The following is a 25,390-nucleotide window of genomic DNA, read 5'->3' as shown; positions in this document are numbered from 1 at the left end:
TTGATGATATCTTTGCTGTGTGGACTCATGGTGAGGCTGACCTGTTAAAATTCCTGGAATCTCTAAATACCTTTACCAATTATATTTCACATGGTCCAGTTCCGAACCCCATGGCACTTTACTTGATGTTGATCTCATCCTCACCAAGGGACAACTACACACTTCCGTCCACATCAAACCTACTAATAGACAATAGTACTTGCATGTTGATGGTTTCCATCCTTTCCATGTCAAATATTCCCTCCCACAGAGCCTCTGCATTAGAGGCAGATGTATTTGTTTGGATGCAGACACTGCACAGCAATACACCTCCAATCTCACTTCATTCTTCCCTGGATGTAATTATCCAATAGTCTAGTTCAAAAGCAGATTTCCTGGGCCATCACATCCAATCCTGGTACTGCTCATTCCTCCAGAAAAAAACATCGAAGCACACCACTTGTCACCCAGTATTATCCTGTTCTTGAATGTATTGATCAGCTATTTCAAAAAAACTATGACTTCCTAAAACCATGCCCTGAAATAAGATCCATTCCGTCTGAGATTTTGCCCACCACACCACTTTTAGTTGCACTCCATATCTCCGCAATATCCTCATCAGATCCTATGCTCCTTCTGCACCCATCTCCCTACCCCTGTGACCGTCCCCGCCTATGCACCCTCCCACCACCACCTATTCCAGCCCTGTAACTGGCGAAACAGATACCATCAAAGGGGGAGCCACCTATGATATGACATGTCACATACCAGCAATTATGTAAAAACTGTTTGCCCTTTTGCATTGTCTTGACTACAGTCCAGTTATCAGTCAGGATGAATGGGCATAGGCAGAGGGTGTATACAGGCAACACACAATATCCTGTTGCAGAGCATGCTGCACAACATGACAGTCATGACATCAGTGTCTGTTTCACCACAAGTGCCATGGGAATTCTTCCCCCAGACACCAGCTTCTAAGAAGACCACAGGTGGGAACTACCACTACAACATGTTCTTGGTTCTTGCCATCCACCTGGCCTTAATTTATGTTAATTCCTTCCATCTCAGCTTTTCTTCACAGTAACTACTTCTTTCTTCACTCCATTTTAGTTTTCTACATCTCTAATTTTCTGACCTGTATATTTATCACTGTCTCCCCTCCAAACCCTCACATAAAATGCATTTAGCTTTTCCTATTATTAACTCATGCACACTGTTTTAGTAGTAATCTCTGTCTTGCATATTACCCTGTCTTCCACCTTTAAGCATGCTGGTTTTCAAATCTCGTCCGTTGCAGTCCCCAACAATCAGTCTTTCTTTCTCATCCCGTCCGGTAAGTCTTGCTGACCCAGAGTTCTATGTGACTTTTCTAAACTGTATCCCTTTCCCTAAACCTCTCTAGTCCTTTTCCTTCACCCTCTCCATTCCCCTTCAACTCTTATGCCAGAAGAAGGAGCCACTGGCTCTGAAAGCTTGTAAAAGTTAAATCCTTTTGTGTGTGTGTGTGTGTGTGTGTGTGTGTGTGTGTGTGTGTTCCCCTGCCACTGCTTGGTGAGTAGATTTTTTTATGTATCCATTTACCTTATATTGTCAATAACTGATTATTTTCATTGTTATATCATCATATTGTGAGATAGTTTTACTTTTCAATTCTCTGAACATTTCTTGCATTTCTTTCCTTACATTCCTTTTGGCTTCATTCATTTTCTGTTTGTCAATAAGTTTTTCCACAGTGTTCCAGTACTGTGTTTGGACAATATATTTGTAAATGCCATAATTTCCTCTGGTTGTGTTCCATTTGAATACTACCACTTACAAGGATTCTTGCCATTCCATCCATACCACCATCATGTCAACGAGCGCGCGCGCACCCACACTCCCCCCCCCGCTCCCACACACGCACACGCGCACACACACACACACACACACACACACACACACACACACACACACACACACACACCATTTACGAAACACAATCTTGTGTGACTAACTGGTCTCCAAAATGGAACTGCAATCAACTACCTCCTAGTTTCTATTTTTGACTCATTTCTCAGGTAATTTTTCCACACATTCATTACAGCATACATCCAATTTGTCCACTATCTTCCTCGAAATATTATTTCATCAACATCTGTGTGATTTAAGTTTGCATTTTGAATCTGCCACAGGAATCACATTCCTGGCTGCTACTGATGTTTGTGTCATGATACTTCATTCAGAGCAATTTGCCTCTCATAGAAATACCTTTAATAAATGAAAAGCACTATACTGCTTATGTTCTACAGGATCTTATAGAACAAAGGCAATACAGTGCTTTCCATTGATTGCAATGTTTTTCTACCAATAACCAATGGAAGAATCAGTTAACATGAAAAATAACTTTAACATCTTTCAATAATTCTGTTTCTTTATTTTGAAAAAGCAAGAAATTTCTTAAATTCTGAAATGGAGAATACTATCAGAAAGCAGATTGGTGTAACACAATAGTGTTTGAAACAAAAGTACTTAACTATTATGCAAAGAGCACAGTGCTAAAAATAACAATATCAGTACTAATATTTAATGCTCTAAGTAATGAATGTGACCAGATACTGAAACCGAAACAATACCTGAGCGGATTGTGATACAGCTTTCTCAACAGTTTTCAACAGAAATGGTATAAAATCCAGGCCTTGCATTAAAGTATTTCCAGAAAAGCAAGCAGACATGCAGCCAATATAAGCTGTGCGAACAGGAGCAGTGGAAGTCTTCAGTCCAGGTCCTTTCTATAAGAAACCACAAGTAAATACAAAAGAGTATGTTAAAATATTTTCAACTTGGTTCAAACATGAACATATCAATAACAATATCTAGAGCTCTCAACTGGGAGGCATCCACTTTCTTATTTGAAGATTTTGGGCAATTTCCCTTCAACGCTGAGTTCTTGTCAGCACAATCAGTTTCATCATTCCTGGAGTTAAAATCAGATACAGGCCAAATGTAAATTTCATTCAGTACTGTCTGGCAATACTACAATGAATGAATGGTCCAACCTCGACTCGGTTGGTCACAGTGTCTACAACAGAAGTGCTTGCTCTAGGGCACACCGTATGAGATGACCTAAGGAAAATGAGACAGCACTGTCGAGGTGGCAATGCATTCGGCTGCAGTGAGGGTCAGAGTGCCAGAGCACTCTTCTTATTGTTCCCAGGACATCACAGGCTCAACTATTGCACTCATTTAGCACAAGAGCTTCTTAAAGTCTGACTCACATACTAGCAGCATTTCTGTCATCTCATAGGGAGTTGAAACAGTGATGTAAAAACTACCACTACCGCTGCTACTAATGGACAAGGGACTCTTATATGTCTCCACATATTTATAACCTATGATTTCATACATTACTATGCCACTATCAATGCCTATCTATAGAGGTCTGCGCGGATGCGGATATCCGCGGTATTTGTTACTTGGCGGATAAAATCGCGACAGGCACGGATATCCGCGCGCCATCTGCGGATAATGAGCAAGGCATCTGCCCAGTACGTATGTTGCAATGTTAGTTGAAAACTTCAAGTCTGTTGACATTCTTGGAATCTTGCAGGGCCCGGGTAGAGCGGATGTCTGGTCCTCAGCCCCTGGCTACGACCGACGTAGCTGTACCCAAGAGACCTGCGCCTAATCCGTTTCCGTGACCGTGTCTTTTGTGTGGCTTGTGAAGTGCTCTCTGGGTGGCAAACCTGCCCACTGTCTAACCGACAGGTGCCCATTACAACTTTCCGCTGCCTTCAGTTAGCGCTTTGTAGTGACCGAGTGACAACGTGCATCGTAGCAAATATCAGTGAGAGTTCTTTCTTCAAATGAACACCATATCGATGGATACAATTTCGTGTAAGGTGAAAAAAGGTAATTTTACATTAGTGAAGGAAAACAAATTGAAATCGCCAATCTGGAAAAAATTCGGATGCGTATTTGATGGCAACGAAAAGATAAAAGATATAGTGGCTTGTTTTGCATGTAAAAAAGTATATTTCTACACTGGACACAAAAGTGGAACTTCAAATGTGCTAAAACATTCGTGTGAGGCTGGACAAAGTAGAATAACTACTTATTTAAATACCAAGAGAGACGTGAAAGTTCCTGAAGTTCTGCCAAATTTGAAGACAGCCGCGACAGAAAAACTTATCAATCTTGTCAGCAAAGACATTTTACCATTGGAAGCTGCGTGTGGATCTGGGTTTCTCGAGACGGCACAGTACGGTGCAGTGAGTGCTAAGGAACTGCTACCTCATCCAGCCAGCATATCCAGAAATTTGAAGGAAACGGCCGATCGTCTGCATGTGACTGTCTCCGCAGAAGTGAAGAATATAATCAGAGATATAGGTAGAGCACTAACTGGCGATTTATGGACTGATTCATACCGTAAAATAAGCTATATGGAAGTGACTTCACATTATGTTAATTATGAAGAAGTGAAACTTGAGGATCGAGTGTTGTGCACCAGAAATTTTGAGAGAGATTAAAAAAACAGGAGAAAACATTAAACTTACTTAATTAAGATACTACGGTCGTTCGATTTATTCAGTGCTGTGAATAACACCGTGTTCGTTACGGATGGAGGCCCAAATATTGTGGCAGCACTTTGCCAATACAAGAGGCTCTCGTGCTCAGCAACAATACAAGAGGCTCTCGTGCTCAGCACACATTCTTAATACTGTGCTGGAGCACACGACTCGAGGAGATGCGAATGATGAGAAGAGTGACGTGCAGCGGCTAATAAATTCCTGTCGAGCTATCACAACTTTCTTTAAAAGATCTGGTCTTCAGAATCGCCTTCAGAAGTCATTGAAAGGAGATGTAGACACACGATGGAACAGTAAATTGGATATGTTTGAGTCTATTAATTCACAATGGTTTGAAGTTCTGTCAATTTTGTCAGAGAAAAATCAAGATAATTTGATTGAATCTATAGACAAGAGGATGTTGGAAGATATAATAACCTTTCTGACGCCATTTAAAATAGCTTCTTGTGATCTCTAAGCCTCCAAAACCCCTAAGCTTTATTTGTGTGTGTTGTGGAAGTTAAAACTTCTCTCCTTTCTTGAAAAAAATGATGGCGACAGCCCATTTCTGATAGATTTAAAGAGTACAGCCAAATCTATTTTAATCAGCAAATGAGACATAACAGTAACCCATAAACTTGCAACGTTTTTGAATCCAAAATATAAAAACCTAAAATTTCTTAGCAGTGCCAAAAAAGATGAAGTTGTAAAGGAAGCGAAAAATTACGTTGCAAGAAATTGCCCACAGTTAAAAGATAAAGAGGAAACAACATCTGGAATTCCTGCAAAAAAACAGAAGTCTGACGTACTTTTTAATGAATTTGAAGATTCCTCAGGTGATGAATCGACGAGAGATCTTGACTTTGCGTCAGATGAAATTCTCAGATATACGAATGATAAAGCCCAATTTTCGGAAGGCATCGACCTGATAGCTTGGTGGCATGGACGTGAAAACGTCTATCCGCATCTTTCCAAACTCGCATACTTCGTGCACTGCATTGCAGCATCCAGCACGCCATCTAAGAGAAGCTTCTCTACTGCGGGACAAATAATGCAGGAGCGACGCACGTCTTTGAAGCCACAGACGATTGATGACATCATGTTCCTGCAGGGTAATCTTCCAAAGTAAAACAGTACTTGTACAGCTTCTCTTACTTCCCTGTATTTTTTGGGCTTCTCTGAATTAGTTACAATTTTTTTCATCTGATTCTTTCTTTTACAGAATTTGAATCAGAAGTAAGCAGAAGATGAAAATATTTAATCTGAAGCATGTGAGTTTTTATTGTAATATTTATAGCAAAGAATTTCCTCGACATATTGTTAGTATTTTTACTATTCCCAACAAGAACATTTAAGTAGCATTAGGTAAAAGAAGGAAATATTTAACAATCAATTTGTTTTGTTGTAATTTCCATATTAAAGAGCTCAATTTTAAGTTTTTACTCGTCACAACAAGAACATTCAACAGCTAACACGTCAATATTACTAAACTAGGTAATGATGATCTCATAAGTGCCTACCTAAATTTTAGCGTGCACTACAGTAACATTTGCAGCCACCGAGCATTGTTGCTCTTTGTGAACAGTGAAACAGCCCGGCCGGGGCAGTGGCACGGCGGGCCTTGTAATTAATTACAAGTGGGACTTCAAACTATGGCTCACGACCACCAACAAGCTGTGACTGCGATAGCCCGTGAAAGATTATTCTGATCACATTGAAAACTTACAAAATATTCAAATCATCCAAAATAATAATGTGTCTTTTAATTTACCAGCCAATTAGTACAGATAAGGGCTGAAATTCTTAACAAAATTGAACATTTTAACTGTAACTCGGTATTACTTAACAGGGAACAGTGCCTAACATTTGAAGTTATGGGACAGCAGTTTTTATATAGACATCTTTAAATCGTTTGCAGTTCCATTAAACTCTGAAAAAAATTATTTTTTAACATTGAAAGTATTACCTGCGAAATCTACTGCAAATTTTGTCTTAGTAATTTAGACCAATGTTTTAAAGTGTGAAAAACTTTGTTTAGTTGAAAATGAAACAGACATTTCATTTATCGCTAGGTCTTAATACGATATATCAGCCAAAAGGTGAGGTTCGAGATTTCAATCGTATTTTTAGCTAAAGCTAAATGGACTCCTAATTTCTATAACCACTGATTTTGTTGTCACTCTTCGGAAGACGAGTTATTTCTTCCAGACAACGTCAATTATTGCTGGCAGTTTAACTTTTTCACAGGTGTGCCAGCGTTTTGCAGTGTAGGCCTAATCCTGTAAATATTTTCACCTGGAAATGACGAGGACTGAACGCGTAAGCTATAATATAATCATCAGCTGACATGAATGGCTTCAAAATTTGACACATCCAAGCAGTGAGTACAAAAGAACTGTCGGTAAATGATGCAATGTGCTAGTAACAGTTTAAAACCATTGTCATTTTCAGCTGCCTTGGCACAAGAGCAGTGAAATATAATTGTTTCTATACACGTATTTTCATCATTTAATACTATTACATTGAATTTATTTTTTTTTAAATAGCGTTTCCAATCTCACGAGATCCAAGCCGCTACTGTGTGTGCTCCGGAGCGCCAATGCTTTTCTGTTTGGAATGGTCTGCTTTAGAGTAGGTATAGAGCATTTCCTGTGATTTAAGAAGTCAAAAGTAGTTAAGTTGTCACAGAAATGGCACCCTAGCAATAACTTTGTCATTACATACCATAATTCTAAGTTCTAGTGTCTATTACTATTAATTACTCATTCAAAACTTAAATATATGCGGATGCTGATAAAAAACTTGCGGATGCGGATTAATTGCTGTGTATTAGGACCTTGCGGATGCGGTGCGGATTGCACTTTTCTTATCCGCGCAGACCTCTACCTATCTATTACTATATTCATTTATTAGCCTTCTTGTCCTTCTAGTTATTAGTAACATACCTATTTCCAAGAGAATCTCAGTTTATGATAGTTTGTGCATTTATGTACTATATATCTTTACCATTAATTACAATTAGGAGGAGACATGAATACTGTATATCTTTTCCAGGGAAGTTGCAAACTTGCTTTTGAATAAATCATTTTATTTTATCAGTGCACATAAGCTATTATTTTCTTAAACAGTTTTTCCTGTTGCTGAGCAACAATCATACAATAAGTTTTAAATGAACACACCATCATTTGACTGTATTGTTCTTTACTCAATTATGACCCAGGTTTTGGCCTTTTATGCCATTTTCATGTAATTAAGTTTATGCCATTGCAGGACATCAAGCTAAAAACTGACCATAAATTAAGAAAAACCAAGAGCAAATTATATGATTTCATCTGTATGCTTTGATGGTTTAGTTTCTTGAGTTTCTATCTGTTAATTTAATATCTAATAGCCACAATCCTCGCATTTTCATTTGCGTCGGAAAGTAAACCGATTTTGTGACGTATTACAAGTTCCTAATCAGGGCGAATTATTTAGTCTCACCTGAGTGTTTTGGTAGTTTGGTTTTTGAATCTCTGCATATTAATTTAATTTATTACATACAGTTCCTGCATTTTTGTCAGAGTTTAAAGTAGAGTTCCACAGCACGTGCCAATAGTCCATTTATCTCGGTAGTTCAGTTTTCCACGGTCCTTAGTATGGATAGGGACTGCGATTTTAGTGTGTGGGTACAAGCTGAGTCGGTGACACTTCGCTTTAAGTTCCAGGCTGTGGAGGCTTCGGTTACACGGCTTGAAGTTTCAGTGGATGGGCAACACTGTTGTGGGCCGGTCGTGGAGATCTAACTGACGTCCAGCATGTCTGAGTCCTCCGATCGATCCTCACCAGTGGCCTGCCCAGTTACTGCTCACACTGAGGTGACCACACACCTGTGGTCAAGAGGGAAGTCACCCCGCAGTGTGGAAGGTGGCAAAAGACTTCCCAGGGGGCCGCATGTAAGGCGTCCCTGGTTAGGCTGACAAACAGGTTCCAGGTGCTGTCTGTGGCTGACAGTGTACCTCAGCCAGATGCAATTGCCTGTCCTGTTTCAGAGGAAACCTCTCAGCCTGCAAGATCTGGGCTATTACAGAGGGTGAAATTACTGACAGTTGGGGTCTCAAACGTTAGGTGCGTTATAGGGCCCCCTTAGGTACATGGGTGGCAAGAAGGGGAAGAAAGTTAATGTGCATTCCATGGTGGAGTCATTCCAGATGTGGAACGGGTCCTTCCAGATTCCATGAAGAGCACAGAGTGCAGCCAAGTGCAGGTGGTGACTCACTTCAGTACCAATGATGTGTGTCGCTTTGGACTGGAAGAGAGCCTCTCTCGTTTTGAATGGCGAACAAAAGTGGTAAAGGCTGCCAGTCTTGCTTGCAAGATGAAAGCAGAGCTGACCATTTGCAGTATAGTCGACAGGACCAATTGCGGACCTCTGGTACAGAGCTGAATGGAGGGTCTGAATCAGAGGCTCAGACGGTTCTACGACTGTGCAGGCAGCAGATTCCTCGACTTGCGCCATAGGGTGGTTGGGTTTCAGGTTTCCGCTGAACAGCTTACAAGTCCACTACATGCAGGAGGTGACTACACAGGTAGCAGGGGTTCTGTGGCATTGACTGGGCGGTTTTTTAAGTTAGAGGATCTCATGAAAATACAAAAAGGGCTTCAGTTACAAAGGGTGCAGGCAGAACACAGGAAGAATGCAGATACAGAAACCATAGGTATAACAGTTGTAAACAGTCATAGCTGTGTTAGGAAAGTACCAGAGCTCCTAGTGCTAACACAAAGCACTGCTGCTCAAATCGTTATAGAAACTGAAAGCTGGCTAAAGACGGAGTTAAGTTCAGCTGAAATTTTTGCAAAGAACCTAACGGTGTTTTGAAAGGATAGGCTAAACACTGTTGGCGGTGGTGTGTGTGTTTCTGTTAGGAAGTAGTTTATCTTGTCACAAAATTGAAGTAGATAGTTCCTGTGAGTTAGTATGGCCAGAGGTCATTCTTGGCAACCAGAATAAAATAATACTTGGATCCTTTTAACGACCTCCCAATTCAGATGATACAATTGCTGAAAGGTTCAAAGAAAACTCAAGTTTGATTTCAAACACGTACCTGGCTAATACAATTATAGTTGATGCTTACTTTTATTTACCATCGATATGTTGGTGAAATACATATATAAGTCTTGAGGTAAGCATGAAACATCATCCAAAATTGTGCTAAATGCATTCTCTGAAAATTATTTTGAGCAGTTAGTTCGTGAGCCCACGCGAATAGTAAATGGTAGTGGAAACACACTTGACCTCTTAGCAACAAGTAATCCTGAGCTAATAACAAGCATCAAAACAAATACAGGGATTAGTGAACAAAGGGTTGCCATAGCGAGATTGAATATTGTAACCCCCAAATCTCCAAAAATAAATGAAAACAATCAATTACCAACAAAATTATTTAATTGGATAGATCAAAAATCTGCTCACCAAGCGTCGGAAGAACACACACATAAAAGTCTGTCATGACTGGCAAGTGGCTCTGAAAGCTCGCCAATCACAACAGTCTTTTATGTGCATGTTCTGCCGCTGCTTTATGAGTAGATTTTTTATCTATCCAATTAAACTAAATAAATGAAAGATATACCTACTCAAAAAATAAGATAAAAATTCACTTGATGCCTTCCTCACACACAACCTCGACTCCTTCCAAATTAACAATGAAAGTGTACACCAGATGTGACTTGAATTCGAAGATACAGTATCGGCAGAACACCGTTGTAGAAACAACAAAAAAACATGCCAAATTCAAACAGATGCACAATCTCCAAGACTGGCGATCTTTTACAGAAGCACAGACTTCAATGTGAGATTCTTATAATAGTTTCCACAGCGAAATTTTGTCTCAAAACCTGGCAGAAAATCCAAAGAGATACTGGTTGTATGTGAAGTATGCTAGTGGCAATACACAATGAATACCTTAACTGCGCAATAGCGATGGAGATATTGTCGAAGACAGTGCTGCCAAAGCAGAAGTACTGAACACAGCCTTCTGAAATTCCTTCACCAAAGAACACAAAATAAATATTTCAGAATTCAAATCTAGAACAGCTGCCACATGTGTAACATAAAGTAGACATCCACAGAGTAGTGAAGCAACTTAAATCATTTAACAAAAGCAAGTCTTCTGGTCCACACTGTATACTAATTAGGTTCCTTTCAAGGTTCCTTTTAGAGTATGCTGATGCAATAGCCCCATACTTAACAATCACATACAACCATTCGCTTGATGAAAGATGCATACCCAAAGACTGGAAAGATGCACAGGTCACACGAATATTCAAGAACGGTAGTAGGAAAAATCCGCTAAATTATAGGCCCACATCATTAACATCGACATGCAGCTGGATTCTGGAACATATATTGTGTTCGAACATTATGAATTACCTTGAAGAGAATGGTTTATTGACACACAGTCAACACGGATTTAGAAAACAGTGTTCTTTTGAAACACACCAAGTGGCTTGTAGTGAAACGTGTGTGCTTATGGTATATCGTCCCAGTTATGTGACTGGATTCGTGATTTCTGTCAGACGGGTCACAGTTTGTAGTAAATGATGGAAAATCATTGAGTAAAACAAAGTGATTTCTGGCATTCCCTAAGGTAGTGTTATGGGCCCTTTGCTGTTCCTTATTCATATAAATGATTTGGGAGACAAATCTGAGCAGTCATCTTAGGTTGTTTGCGGATGATGCTGTCGTTTATCGACTAGTAAAGCCATCAGAAAATCAAAACAAATTGCAAAACGATTTAGAACAGATATCGGTAGATAAAATTAAGAAAAATATATAAACACAGTTATTGAAAATGGCATAAAAGGCTGAAGCCTGGGCCATAATTAACTAAACAACACAGTCAAATAGTGGTAGTTCACCTAAAAAAATTATTTTCTTGAGTATTTCTTTCATCTAGTTGCATATCCCAGACATCCCAAAATTGTGACTGTTTCAAGCATTTGAGTATTGTGATGTAGTTAACCAACACTGTGTCAATGTGTTAACTACAAACATTACACCTATGTTGAGAGTCAAGTCAGCTGTCACTTTTTGCACCAAGTGTTAACCATTCACATGTTTTCCTATATTCTGCAACAACTTCCATGTACGTAACTGTGTCAATTATAAACAGCAACAGAGCTAACAAGGTACAAGTTCTGCATGTACATCAATATCATCAGCCATTGACACCTACTGCTGGGTAAAGGCTGCCTCTAGACTTTTTCATGTGGTCTGGTCTTCACCAATATTCATCCCCTCTATTCCCGCTTATTTTACAAACTAACTTTTTATATCTTGGAATCTGGTAAAGAATTTCCTTGAGCCCATCTACCACCCATTCACCTAGTCCCCAATCAATTTTTACTACATTCATTCATAATTACGTCTTGTGGTGCAACGTATCATTTGGTTCAGTGATGTTTTACTCAATATCTGCCTAACTTATGGTTCACAACAAATGAAAGTATTTCTTTTTATTAGTTAAATAATTTAAGATCATCAATTAATTGGAAGTTTTATTACTATTTGAGCACATAAGCTGGTATGGATTGATGCCACATGTCTTCACGATCGCACCCAGATGGATCTCCGAAATATCGCACAGTGAAGACGATAATGTCTGGCAGCATACCCGTGAAGAGGATACACAGGACGTGTGTTGTTCGCGCTATGACTGAATGATTAGCGGGTAGTATAATCTGCAATATCAGGCTTTTTGTACCCGCAGACTTGACAATTATTCCACACTACAGTGTTCCGGTTTGGAGAAGAGGGGCACGCCGTTGAATAAAGGGAATGCCATGACAATGGAGCTTATGTCACAGAAAACATACCATGCTTAGTTATCTGTCAACTGGTAAAGAACTGTCATTTAGCACTCTCAGCATATTACTTATAATGTTATATCAAACACTGACCATTCATTGTACATGCAGAGTTTCCTTATATACATCAGTTGTAACACAGGGGCAATATAACTGTGCTCAAGAAGTGCTTTCTACTATTTAATAGAAAGTTAAAAGTTTATCTAATCATCCAGATTCTAACAAACAACAGCAACAGAGAACAGGCCCACATTAATATGATCTATATGATTAATATAAAGATTTATTAAAGATGCAACAGCATAGAATGGATAATTTCAATTGTCACAACCTGAACACACTCATTTGCTGCCAGTCCAGTCTGTTCTCAGAGATACTTTTTTGTTTTACTTTGTCTCCCAGTAATTCTTATCATGTGTGGATGTAGTACAAACATATAAATAAAAATGTGTGTAAAAGTGAGAGCTAAGTTCTGGGTGCACAAATGTAACGACAAAAACCACATTGGAAGCTTAGTTCCAAATACTCTCATTTGGCTTAATAAAAGCACTCCAGTTCAGTTTTAGTAAAACTTCTGTTTGTTTATTTTGCTGTCCATGCTTCAACTACACTAAATTTAAAATTTCATCAACTGCTTTTTGTCTTGTTGATGTGTAGAATTTTCTTCATAATTCGTTAATTATACATTATTTTAGTCTTACTGCAATTGAATTTCAGACCTTCCTTCAAATCTTACTTTATTAAGTTCTTTTCTTTGTTGTTAACATTTATCTGTACTAGTCAATCAGTGTCACATCTTTAGCAAAAAAGTTTCACATGTTTCAGCAACATATTTTCTCTCTTCATTTTCATAGTTGAAGTGTTTCACAAATTCTCCTATGACTATTGAGAATAGGTTTAGTGTTATGGACTCTCCTACACTGACATCTATTAACTTTGAATTTCTCACAATCCCGTTCAGTCTAACGGTAACAGCAGAACTGGCATACATACAATGATGAGCCAAAACATTGTGACCACCTGCTTAATAGCTTTGTTTGTCTGTTTTTGGAACAAAATCACTGACTCTGCATATCATGAATCCAAGAACTTGTTGATAGGTATGTGGATGGTTTATGGCAATAGATGTCTATGCACAGATCATGTAATTCGCATAAATCATGGGCCACTAATTTGCGTACACGGTGATGGCACCTAATAGTGACCCAGATGGGTTCCATAGGATTTACATCGGGTGAAATTTGCCACTGACACATCAATGTGAATTCATTATAATGCTTCTCAAAACAATGTAGCAAGGTTCTGGCTCCAAGACATGAACAATAATACTGCTGAAAGATGACATCGCCGTCGGGGAAGATGTCCATAACGAAGGGGTGCAGGTGGTCCACAGCTGTCAGTGTGTCTTCAATTACAATCATAGGTCCCATGTAAGTGCAGGAGAATGTCTCCCATAGCATAATACTGCTCTCACCAGCACATGTCTGTGGCACACTGCACATTTCAAGCTGCTGTTCACCTCGATGACAGCTTTAGTGCAGACGACCATCAACCTCGTGTACCAAAAATGAGATTGAGCCAACACGTTTCCACTAATTGACAGACAAATCTCAGTTGTCCCATGACCACTGCAATTGTAACTGAGGATGTCATTGGGTCAACATGTGAACATGTAGGGGGTGGTCTGCTGTGGAGCTCCGTATTCAATAATGTACAATGAACGGTGTGCTCCGCAACACTTGTGTGTGCGCCAGCATTGTGCTCTTTTGGCAGAGATGCCACAGATCACCACCTACCCTATTTTACAGAACAGACAAGCCTCCGAACCACTTGTTCTGTGAAAAGTCATGGACATCTGACCATTTAGCACTTAGTGGTAGTTTCACTGTCCTCCTGCATCTTTGCACAACAGTAGCACATGAACATTTGGCCAGCTTCACTGTTTTCAAGATAATCATTCACAAGCTCTGTATAATAATAATGTGTCCTTTGTCAAATCCGCCTATCTCAAGCACTCTCTCTATTTGGAATCAATAGCTTTGCTAGGGTGATCCCCTGCCCATGACTGTTCTGTTTGCATACTCTTGTTACCGCGTCATGTGCCTGCAATGCCACAAGACGGCATTCAACATTGCGGCTGGCAGTGGTCATAATGTTTTGGCTTATCCTTGTACATTTACCTGTACGCCAACGTAGGGTAAACAGATGATTTATTTCTTCGCAACACTGGCAAAGATTTTTTTGAAACTGAGTCAGAGCCTTTCGTGAACTTACGGATTTTAGATTAAATGTTGATTCAAACTCATCACTTCACTGTTATATGGCAACTTGTTACTTATCTTATTAAAATCTAGCTTAACCCCCCCCCCCCTCCCCACCTATTGGGTTTGTGATAATTTTAGTGAATATTTCGCCCATTCAGAGAAGAGGCTGAAAGTTCTGTGATCTTTTATGTTAAGGGATAGTATAACAGTGTCAAAGACTGTAACACAACATTAATCAGGTATCCACTGACAAAAAGTGTCTGGATCATATGAATCAACAAACTAAGCAGTTCTGCTAAATTTGAGCTTGTAAAATTCATGTTAATACCCTCACTCCCCTCCCTCCAAACCTCCCTTTGCAATAAATAATGGAAAAAACCAAAACTTTTACGAAAAACTACTTGCCTTACAAATTTCAGAAGGCATTTATAAGTATGTATACATTTTCGTGCCAATTTCAGAGGCAGATAACATGGTAGCAACTATGTTATGGACATAGTATGCATATGTCTAAGGAAATCTTGAAAGAAATTCAACAAGTAGATGAAAAGAACCTTACTGAAGGAATGAATACTATAAAGAGAACTGCAGAGAATACCAGTTTTCATTTTGATTGGAAATTTACAGATTTTTGGAATATCCCATTAAATAACTTTAATATCACAAAAGAAAGCAGAAATGTCCAAAGAGACTTATTAGAAATTTATGGTTTATAACCAAGACACAATCAAATGGGACACTGGCTGTGGTGTACATGTATCGGGTGTCCCTTAAGTCTTTTCCTGATTACAAACATTCATAAGGCATTTGACACACAGATAAATACTTTTCATCTTGAATTGGATGTGACACGTTTAAGTTTTTGTGTACATACATACTTACTGCTGCTTTGACAACATCATTATGAGAAGGATAGATTGATACCCATTGAGTCACAAATGGGGGGGGGGGGTTAGGGGGTGAGGGGGCAGGGTCCGGGGGGGGGGGGGGGGGGGGGGGGGGAGGCGGGGGAACCGGACTGCTAAAAAAAAAAAAAAAAAAAAAAAGAGAGAGAGAGAGAGAGAGAGAGAGAGAGAGAGAGAGAGAGAGAGAGAACATTCAGCCAAAAGGCATTCTTCTAAAGTAGAAACACACACACACACACACACACACACACACACACACACAACTACTGCGTCTGGCCGCTGTACTACAAGCAACTGCACATGATAGGAGAAGCAATCTGGATGATAGGGTTCAACAGGTGGCTGGGGCGGCGAGTGGGAATGATGGCAGGGTAGGGGTAGGGGACAGCAAAGTGCTGCTTGTAAGAGCATACAGGAATGTAGTGTGGACAGGTTAGGGCAACTAGGTGCTCTCTGCAGGGGTTCCTTTTTTTTTGGGGGGGGGGGGGGGGGGGGGGGAGAATTAAAAGGAGAGATGAAAAGGCTGGGAATAAAAGCTAATAGTTTCATTGGTGCAATAGGAAGCTCTGTAACATTATAGTGCAAACAGGGAAGGGTATAGGTGGGTGAAGGACAGGGATTAACAAAGGTTGAGGCCAGGGCATTGTGAAAACCTAGCATATAGTGCACGAAGAGGACCCACCTGCATGAATCAGAAAAGGTGGTTTTGGTAGGAGCGATCCAGATGGTGCAGGCAGTGAAGCAGTCACTGAAGTGAAGAATGTTATGTTGGTCTGTGTACCCACCGACTGGGTGGGCCAGCTAACTCTTGGCCATAGTTTACCTATATGTAAGACCTGTCCCATACATCCTCCCACCACCACTTACTTCAGTCCTGTCACAAGCATTACCTATCCCATCAAAGGCAGGGCTGCCTGTGAAAGCACACTTGTGATCTGCAAGCTAAGCTGCAGCCTCTGTACTGCATTCTGCGTGGGTGTGACAACCAACTACATGTCTGTCTACTTGAATGGCCACCGACAAACTGTGGCCAAGAGACTGATGGCCCAACCGGTTGGTTAGCACACTGACCAACACACCCGGCCGGAGTGGCCGTGCAGTTCTAGGCGCTACAGTCTGGAGCTAAGCAACCGACACGGTCGCAGGTTCGAATCCTGCCCCGGGAATGGGTGTGTGTGATGTCCTTAGATTAGTTAGGTTTAACAAGTTCTAAGTTCTAAGCAACTGATGACCTCAGAAGTTAAGTCGCATAGAGCTCCGAGCCATTTGAACCATTTTTTGACCAACACAACATTCTTCACCTCAATGACTGCTTCACAGTGTGTGCTATCAATTCCTCCTACCAACACTGATTTTTACGAACTGTGCAGGTGGGCACTCTACCTGCACTATATCCTACATTTTCACAACCCCTCCGTCTTCAACCTCTGTTAGTCCCTGTCCTTCAGCCACCTACCCCCTTCTCTGCCCCCATTCCAACATTACACAGCATTCTATTCCACCAATACTCCACTGGTCTTTATTCCCTTTCTTTATAGCTCTCCTTTTCCACTTTTCTATTCTCACTCCCTACCCCCCTGCTCCCCAAACTCCCAACTGCACCTAGCTGCCCTGCCCTGTCCCCACCACATCCCTGTATGTTCCCAAAAGCAGCACTTTACCATTCCTTACCCATACTCTGCCATCCCTCTCCCTCCCTGCCCCAGCCTCCTCCTTACCCCCATCACTCAGATTGCTTCTCCCATTATACGCAGTTGCTCACAGTCCAGCATCGGTGGTCAGTGACAGTGCTCATGTGTGTGTTTGTTGCACTTGTGCTTTCTTTCTTTTGTGTGTGTGTGTGTGTGTGTGTGTGTGTGTGTGTGTGTGTGTGTGTGTGTGTGTGTGTGTTTTATCAACTTGCTCACTTGCTGGCAGTCTTTTTATTGTACCTGTCTGTGACTTGACATCTCCACTGAGTAGCAATCTATACTTTTCAAAAGATTGTCATTATTCCATCCTGGATTTTCCATTGTTTTGTTTTGCATTACTTTGTTTGCCACACAGTCCAGTGACATAAAATAGTGAAATCAGACACCATTTGCAAACAACATGTACGCAAATCAGGAGGAAGTCCAATGTGTACTCTGGTATCATGAGAGACAGTCACCAAAAACAATCCGGAGAAAATTCCAGAAGGCATACCATTGACTGCCACCAGATAGTAAAAGCATCAAAAAGTGGTATGTGAAGTTTAAGGAAGCCGGGAGTGTATGTGATCTCTAAAGAACATGAAAGCCTTGATGTTTAGTGCAGACAATTCAGATAACGAAAGACATCTTCATAGCATGTCACAGGAATTCAGTCCCCCGATCCTCACATGAATTGTGGATTCCAAAGACATTGGTGAATGCCATCCAATGTAAACAACTTCTTTTCCACACATACAAAGGCTAGATCATGCAGTCCTTGCAACTCATGGTTTACAGTGCCCATTATGTCTTTACTGCTGGCATGCTAGCTAAGATTGAGGAAGATGATGACTATCTGAAGCGTGTCCTTTTCTCAGATGAGGCCAAAATTCAAGTGGACTGTTTTTGGTGACTGTGTTTCTTGTTACCAGAGAGCACATTGGGCTTTCCACTGGCTTGATACATGTTGCTTGTAATTGGTGGCAGGTTCTGCTGTTGTCACAAACAAAGTGACAGTAAGTACGTATGCACACAAAAACTTTAATATGTCATATGCAATTCAAGATAAAAAGTATTTATCTGTGTGTCATATTTTATGCCTTATAAATGTTTGTAATCACAGAAAGATGTCTGGGTCACCCAATTAAAATATGCCTAGATGTGACAGCTGGGTTCTGCATGCGTCAATGTAAAGACAAAAATAAATGTTCCTGGAAGGATGTGATATTTTAAAACGAGATGTTTCACTGATAACTACATATGACACTTAGTGGTTCTATGGTATTTCTTGGCATTACACATTTCTTAAACAGAAAGGAATGTAGTACAAAGTAACCATTCTATATCAATGGAACAGAAAATTTTGCTTTTTTTCCACTTTTAGAAACTTTCTGGAATTTCTCTAATGACAACGAGAGAAATACAAGGAGACGAGATGATGAAGACACACAAGCCATTATCCAATGAATTTTATTGCACACATTACAAAGTAACACTAAAAAAAGTACGGTACTCTAAAAGTACTGAAGTACGCAATGTGAATTAAAAATAAATTATTTAAAATAATTACTCACCTTCAACCAATCTATAACTTTCTGAGGCACTTCATTACTGAACTTTGAGCACCAAAGGGAAAACATATCCAATGCATGAATTAATGTTTTCTCATGGACTGAAAAAAAAGTGAATCATACAGAATTTTCAAAAATCACACAATGATGTCTAATACATAAATAAAATACAATACAGTAATATGCAAACCTTCTACATCCAAAACTTTTATAAAATGATCTGCTGCTTGTGACGCTAAAAGGTGGACGCTGCTTCCTGTAACTGCATTGTAACTAAGGTTGCCAGCACCCTGAAAGAAATAATTTACATTTTTCTATAAACAGTCATGATTAGAAACAAACTTTTAAAAACTCATTATTACTAGCAAGATAGGTAGTCTAAGATGAAAAGAGCATGGAGGCCATTTGTTAGAACAATGACAGGTAAAGATGAAAGGGGAGGCATATGAAAAAGTAGCTTGTCAAAGATGGTACATTCATGAGCACTACGCCAGCTTCCAGCTTCATCCCAGAGATGACACAACAACACACTGGGAAGTAAAGCTGGATTGAGAGGAAAAGAAATGAAAAGCAGAATAAAGTGATGTGATTAAGAACAGAGGGGAATACTTGGAAGAAACCAACCCAGACATATGTGAGTACAGCTCGTACACTGAGGGTTCCTTACAAACTTAATTCTGTATATGGATAGTTCACCTACAGGTTTTGATGAGTGAGTTTGCAAATATCAAAATATGTGACATAAACGGCCGGCCAAATGTCCCTATTTTTTTTATTACATTGACTTAGACAACTAATTTTTTTCAACAACATACATTACAACTTGATACCTCTACCCATTCCTGAGAAAAAGGATCCTTAACAGACAGGCAGAAAGACTGGCAACAAAGTGATCCTATAAAAGTTCCATTTTTAAAACCGTAAAAGGTAAAAAAAGAAAGAGTAAACAAAAAATACAAAATATCAACTGTAAAAAGAGACTAGCTCCAGGTTTTTTTTTTTTTTTTTTGTGTGTGTGTGTGTGTGTGTGTGTGTGTGTGTGTGTGTGTGTGGAGGGAGGGGGGGAGGGGGGGGGGGGTTGCGAGCATGTTCTCCTCTCCAGAGCTCAGGAAAACTAGTGATGAGTGAAAAGCTCCAAATGGCCCATGTTATGTGGGAGGCACTGGAGTCCTACTGTAGAGTACCAGTGAACAGACTGTGGCCATGGGCTGCATGCGGTCCAACCCTCACCATTTGTTCCCGTGATTTATTTTTTACTCATCTTTCATTCCTTCACAGAAAGCAGAGGGCAGAACTTAGTTTTTTTGAGCTACACCAGGCTAGCTGGCGTTGCAAGGGGGGGATTCCAATTTGAAATAATTGCTTGTCACATGGCACACTATTTTTCAACCTGCTCACTTGAACAATTCAGTCACAGCAGCAGGAGTTGCAAATGGGCCTGCAGGTAATGACATTGTTAGCTGTCACTGGTTTGTATATTCAACAATACATTAGTGAGCTTTATCAGTCTACTCATTAGTGCACTGAACTTTTCATGGCGAAGGTAAGCAACAATTTTTGGTATTTCTGTGAACCTGTAAGCATTTACTTCACCATTATCAGTCAATAACAATATCAGAAAATGTTTTTTCCTCTCTTCATAGGCATTGTTGCATAGATTCACCATCCCCTCTTTAAGAAGGTCTAAAGCCTAGAATACATAAAGCAAGGCAAAGTAGAAAGCGCTAATTACAAGACGAGATGTGGCCATTTCAGGAAAGCTCAATATAATTATTATTTTCTATTTTTGTAACTGCTCAATAATATCATTTGCCCTATTTGCAAAAGTATTGTAGCCATCCCAAATGAATACAACTTAAGGAGACACTACAAAAGTCTGCATTTTCAGAATTTCCAGAACAACATAAGAAGCAAATTTCTTCCTTGATGGTCATAAAACTTGTTAAAAGACTCAGGAACTGTAACAGAAATAAGTTTTGAATCATCTCATCTTACCGCAAAAACTTGGAAGCCATTTACAGATGGAAATTTTGTCAGGAATTGTTTCAATAGGTGCTAAAAAGGTCGGCCTGGACTCAGTTAAACGTTCTGCGAAAATGCAGTTAAATCTTATTACTCGCACATGAGAATTACTACAATGTTGGCAAATATAAAATACACACACACACACACACACACACACACACACACACACTGGGTCACACAACTGCAGTCTCAGACAATTGAAACCACACTGCAAGCAGCAGCACCAGTGCATGATGGGAGTGGCGACTGGGTGGTGTTAAGGAGGATGCTGGGGTGGGGTGGGGGAGGGATAATATGGTGCAAGTGGCGGACAGTGAAGTGCTGCAGTTTAGACAGAGGGCAGGGGAGAGATCGGGAACGGAGAGGGTGGAGGGATGTAGCAGAAAGGAGAGAGATAAAAAGAAATAAAAAGACTGGATGTGGTGGTGAAATGGCGGCTGTGTAGCACTGGAATGATGGGAACAGGGTGGGGGCTGGATGAGTGAGGACAGTGAATAATGAAGGCTGAGGCCTGGAGAGTTATGGGAACATAGGATGTATTGCAGGGAAAGTTCCCAGCTGTGCAATTCAGAAAAGCTGATGTTGGTGGGAAGGATCCATATGGCACAGGCTGTGAAGCAATCATTGAAATGAAGGATATCATGTTTGGTAGCGTGTTCAGCAACAGGGTGGTCCACTTGTTTTTTGGCCACAGTTTGTCGGTGGCCATTCATGCAGACAGACAGCTCGTTGGTTGCAAGCCTACATAGAATGCGGCACTGTGGTAACCCTGCCTTTGATGGGATAGGTGATGTTTGTGACCAGACTGGAGTAGGTGGTTGGGGTGGTGGTGGTGGTGGTGGTGGTGGTGGTGGTGGTGGGAGGATGTATGGGACAGGTCTTGCATCTAGGTCTATTAAAGGGGTATGAGCCATGAAGTAAGGGATTGGGAGCGGGGGTTGTGTAGGTTCGGTGGAAAGTACCACAGTGAGTGGGGTAGGATGGATAGTGGGCACGACATTCCTTATTTCAGGGCATGTCAAGAGGTAGCCAAAACCCCAGGGGAGAATGTAATTCAGTTGCTCCAGTCTTGGGTGGTACTGAGTTACGAAGGGAATGTTCCTCTGTGGCCAGACTGGGACTTGGGGAGGGGGCGGAGGGGGGAGGATGGAAAGATAAGGCACGGCAGATATGTTTTTGTACAAGGTTGGGAGGATAATTACGGTCAGTGAAGGCTTCAGTGAGACCCTCGGCATATTCTGAGGAGGACTGCTTGTCACTGCAGATGTGACAACCAGGGGCGGCTAGGCTGTACGGAAGGGACTTCTTGGTATGGAATGGGTGGCAGCTGTCGAAGTGGAGGTACTGCTGGTGGTTAGTAGGTTTGACATGGACGAAGGTACTGATGTAGCTATCTCTGAGGTCGAGGTCAACATCTATGAAGGTATGCTAAACTGACTGAGAAGAAGAGAACAGACACAAAACAACTGCCCACTTCGGGGATAACCAGTATCCAGTCACCAAACAAGCTCTATACCAGGCTGCTCCAACTGGACACTCATAGATACAGGTCGGCAAACTGTGCCAGGGTGTATACACGGACAAGGAAAAACAAATTCCCAGATTTTTCCTGGATATCCCAGTTAAAAATACACTTTCTCCTGGGTGAGTTAAGTGACATTATACTTTCCCTCGGAACTGTAAAATGTATCAAACCTTTGAATGGTTATGGTTTTATACACCAGCGTAGAATTTCCCGGCACTTTAAAGAACGAAACTAGGGGGAAAAACACGTTTTGGAAAGATCTTTGATGTGCAGCAACACGTGCGCTGCATATTTGCGTATTACAAAATTATAAATTTGAATTCCACCAAACACTGCATGTTACTTTCTGAAGCATTGATATCGAGATTGGGATGTGCTTTTGTAAGCCAGTAATAGCTCATGTCACGTGATCTCACCAGCTGATGACAGCAGATATTCAGAACATAGGACACTATAAACAGCAAAAGTTAATGGTTTAAATTTAAATACATAATGGTGCTCAAGAAAACCAAAGCTTTCACATATAATATTGGTCTCTAAGATTAACAGGCTGCAAGAGAAGCTAAGCTTTCACATATGATGTTGGCCTTTCATGCATGCATTACACAAGATACGTATATAGCACAAATGGGCCAGTAAAATGTTTAATAACGACATAAATGTCTGATCTTCTGGGGTCGAAATTCTTCTCAATGGCTCGTCATCAAAGAGTTGATTTTTTAAATGAGGGTCAAATGCCTTGTGATTAAGAAATTCATCATACATTCTTGCATATAGTTCACCTTGCGCAAAAGGAAATTTACTTGAAAGTAATGTTTTACAATCCGCCATTCGAAATATTTTCCCGCAATCTGTTATCAATAGGTTCATTTCAGCAGTTGCCAGAGAGCGCCAGATAACAGGCGTCACCGCACTTGCACAGCTATGATAACGTAGGAAGGCTGTATGTTCGTACATGAAAAACATTAAAAGATCTTACATTATCTCATAAAAGAAACAAGATATCAGAGGATACTCCAAGAGCGTCGCAGTTTCTTGAACCATACTAAAATACATAATTCAGCTTAAAGTGCACACCTGTATGTACAGATCCCAATGAAGTAGGCCTCGACCTGATTTTAAGCTTTTCACTGTGGTTTTCAGGATGTAAATTCTCTTGGAGTACCAGTACCATATTATCTCATGTTTGGTTCTTTATAATGGCGTAATGCCATATGTGCTAGACAATGAAAACGTGCACTTTAAATGCAGCAAACAGTTGAAACTAACCAATAGTGTGGAATTAAACACTTCGTTTTAAATAAATTGACTGCCGAAGTGGAAAAGATAAACAAATTTCTTTAGAAAACTGACAAAAATAACTTCATTGTTCTGCAAGGTGATTAATGCTTGACTGTCAAAAAGGTGGAAATAAAATAAAATCTGAAACTAATAACATATTTTAGCCTTCCGTAACAGTGTGATCATCATCATCATTTAAGACTGATTATGCCTTTCAGCATTCAGTCTGGAACATAGCCCCCTTATAAAATTCCTCCATGATCCCCTATTCAGTGCTAACATTGGTGCCTCTTCTGATGTTAAGCCTATTACTTCAAAATCATTCTTAACCGAATCCAGGTACCTTCTCCTTGGTCTACCCCGACTCCTCCTACCCTCTACTGCTGAACCCATGAGTCTCTTGGGCAACCTTGCTTCTCCCATGCCTGTAACATTCCCCCACCATCTAAGCCTGTTCGCCCTGACTGCTACATCTATAGAGTTCATTACCAGTTTTTCTTTGATTTCCTCATTGTGGACACCCTCCTGCCATTGTTCCCATCTACTAGTACCTGCAATCATCCTAGCTACTTTCATATCCGTAACCTCAACCTTGTTGATAAGGTAACCTGAATCCACCCAGCTTTCGCTCCCTTACAACAAAGTTGGTCGAAAGATTGAACGGTGCACAGATAACTTTGTCTTCGTACTGACTTCCTTCTTGCAGAAGAGAGTAGATCGTAGCTGAGTGCTCACTGCATTAGCTTTGCTACACCTCGCTTCCATTTCTTTCACTATGCTGCCATCCTGTAAGAATATGCATCCTAAGTACTTGAAGCTGTCCACCTGTTCAAACTTTGTTCCTTCTATTTGGCACTCAATCCGTTTATATCTCTTTCCCACTGACATTACTTTCGTTTTGGAGATGATAATCTTCATACCATAGTCCTTACATTTCTGATCTAGCTCTGAAATATTACTTTGCAAACTTTTAATCGAATCTGCCATCACAACTAAGTCATCCACATATGCAAGACTGCTTATTTTGTGTTCACATATCTTAATCTCACCCAGCCAGTCTATTGTTTTCAACATATGATCCATAAATAATATGAACAACAGTGGAGACAGGTTGCAGCCTTGTCTTACCCCTGAAACTACTCTGAACCATGAACTCAATTTACCGTCAACTCTAACTGCTGCCTGACCATCCATGTAAAGACCTTTAATTGCTTGCAAAAGTTTGCCTCCTATTCCATAATTTCGTAGAACAGACAATAACTTCCTCCTAGGAACCCGGTCATATGCCTTTTCTAGATCTATAAAGCATAGATACAATTCCCTGTTCCACTCATAACACTTCTCCATTATTTGCCGTAAGCTAAAGATCTGGTCCTGACAACCTCTAAGAGGCCTAATCCCACACTGATTTTCATCCAATTGGTCTTCAACTAATACTCGCACTTTCCTTTCAACAATACCTGAGAAGATTTTACCCACAACGCTGATTAAAGAGATAACTCTGTAGTTGTTACAATCTTTTCTGTTTCCATGTTTAAAGATTGGTGTGATTACTGCTTTTGTCCAGTCTGATGGAACCTGTCCTGACTCCCAGGCCATTTCAATTATCCTGTGTAGCCATTTAAGACCTGACATTCCACTGTATTTGATGAGTTCTGACTTAATTTTATCCACCCCAGCTGCTTTATTGCACTGCAATCTATTGACCATTTTCTCCACTTCCTTAAATGTGATTCTATTTCCATCATCATTCCTATCCCATTCTATCTCGATATCTGAAA

At 40.4% G+C, this 25,390-nt stretch overlaps 1 protein-coding gene across 1 annotated transcript in view; it reads right to left on the bottom strand.

The window, feature by feature from the left end:
* Nucleotides 1–25,390, bottom strand: part of LOC126412568 (eIF-2-alpha kinase activator GCN1) — a 255,275-nt gene that overhangs the window by 171,570 nt on the left and 58,315 nt on the right. Inside the window, exons 7-9 of the mRNA XM_050082216.1 lie at nucleotides 18,969–19,068; nucleotides 18,782–18,879; nucleotides 2,592–2,747 (exon numbers count right to left, since the gene is read on the bottom strand). Coding sequence (XP_049938173.1) covers nucleotides 2,592–2,747; nucleotides 18,782–18,879; nucleotides 18,969–19,068 — 354 coding nt within the window. The remainder of the gene's footprint in view (nucleotides 1–2,591; nucleotides 2,748–18,781; nucleotides 18,880–18,968; nucleotides 19,069–25,390) is intronic.

The sequence above is a fragment of the Schistocerca serialis genome, chromosome 1 (assembly GCF_023864345.2).
Source record: "Schistocerca serialis cubense isolate TAMUIC-IGC-003099 chromosome 1, iqSchSeri2.2, whole genome shotgun sequence".
NCBI lineage: Eukaryota > Metazoa > Arthropoda > Insecta > Orthoptera > Acrididae > Schistocerca > Schistocerca serialis.
Note: the sequence above shows the minus strand (reverse complement) of the source record. Positions and strands in the feature narration are given on the sequence as shown.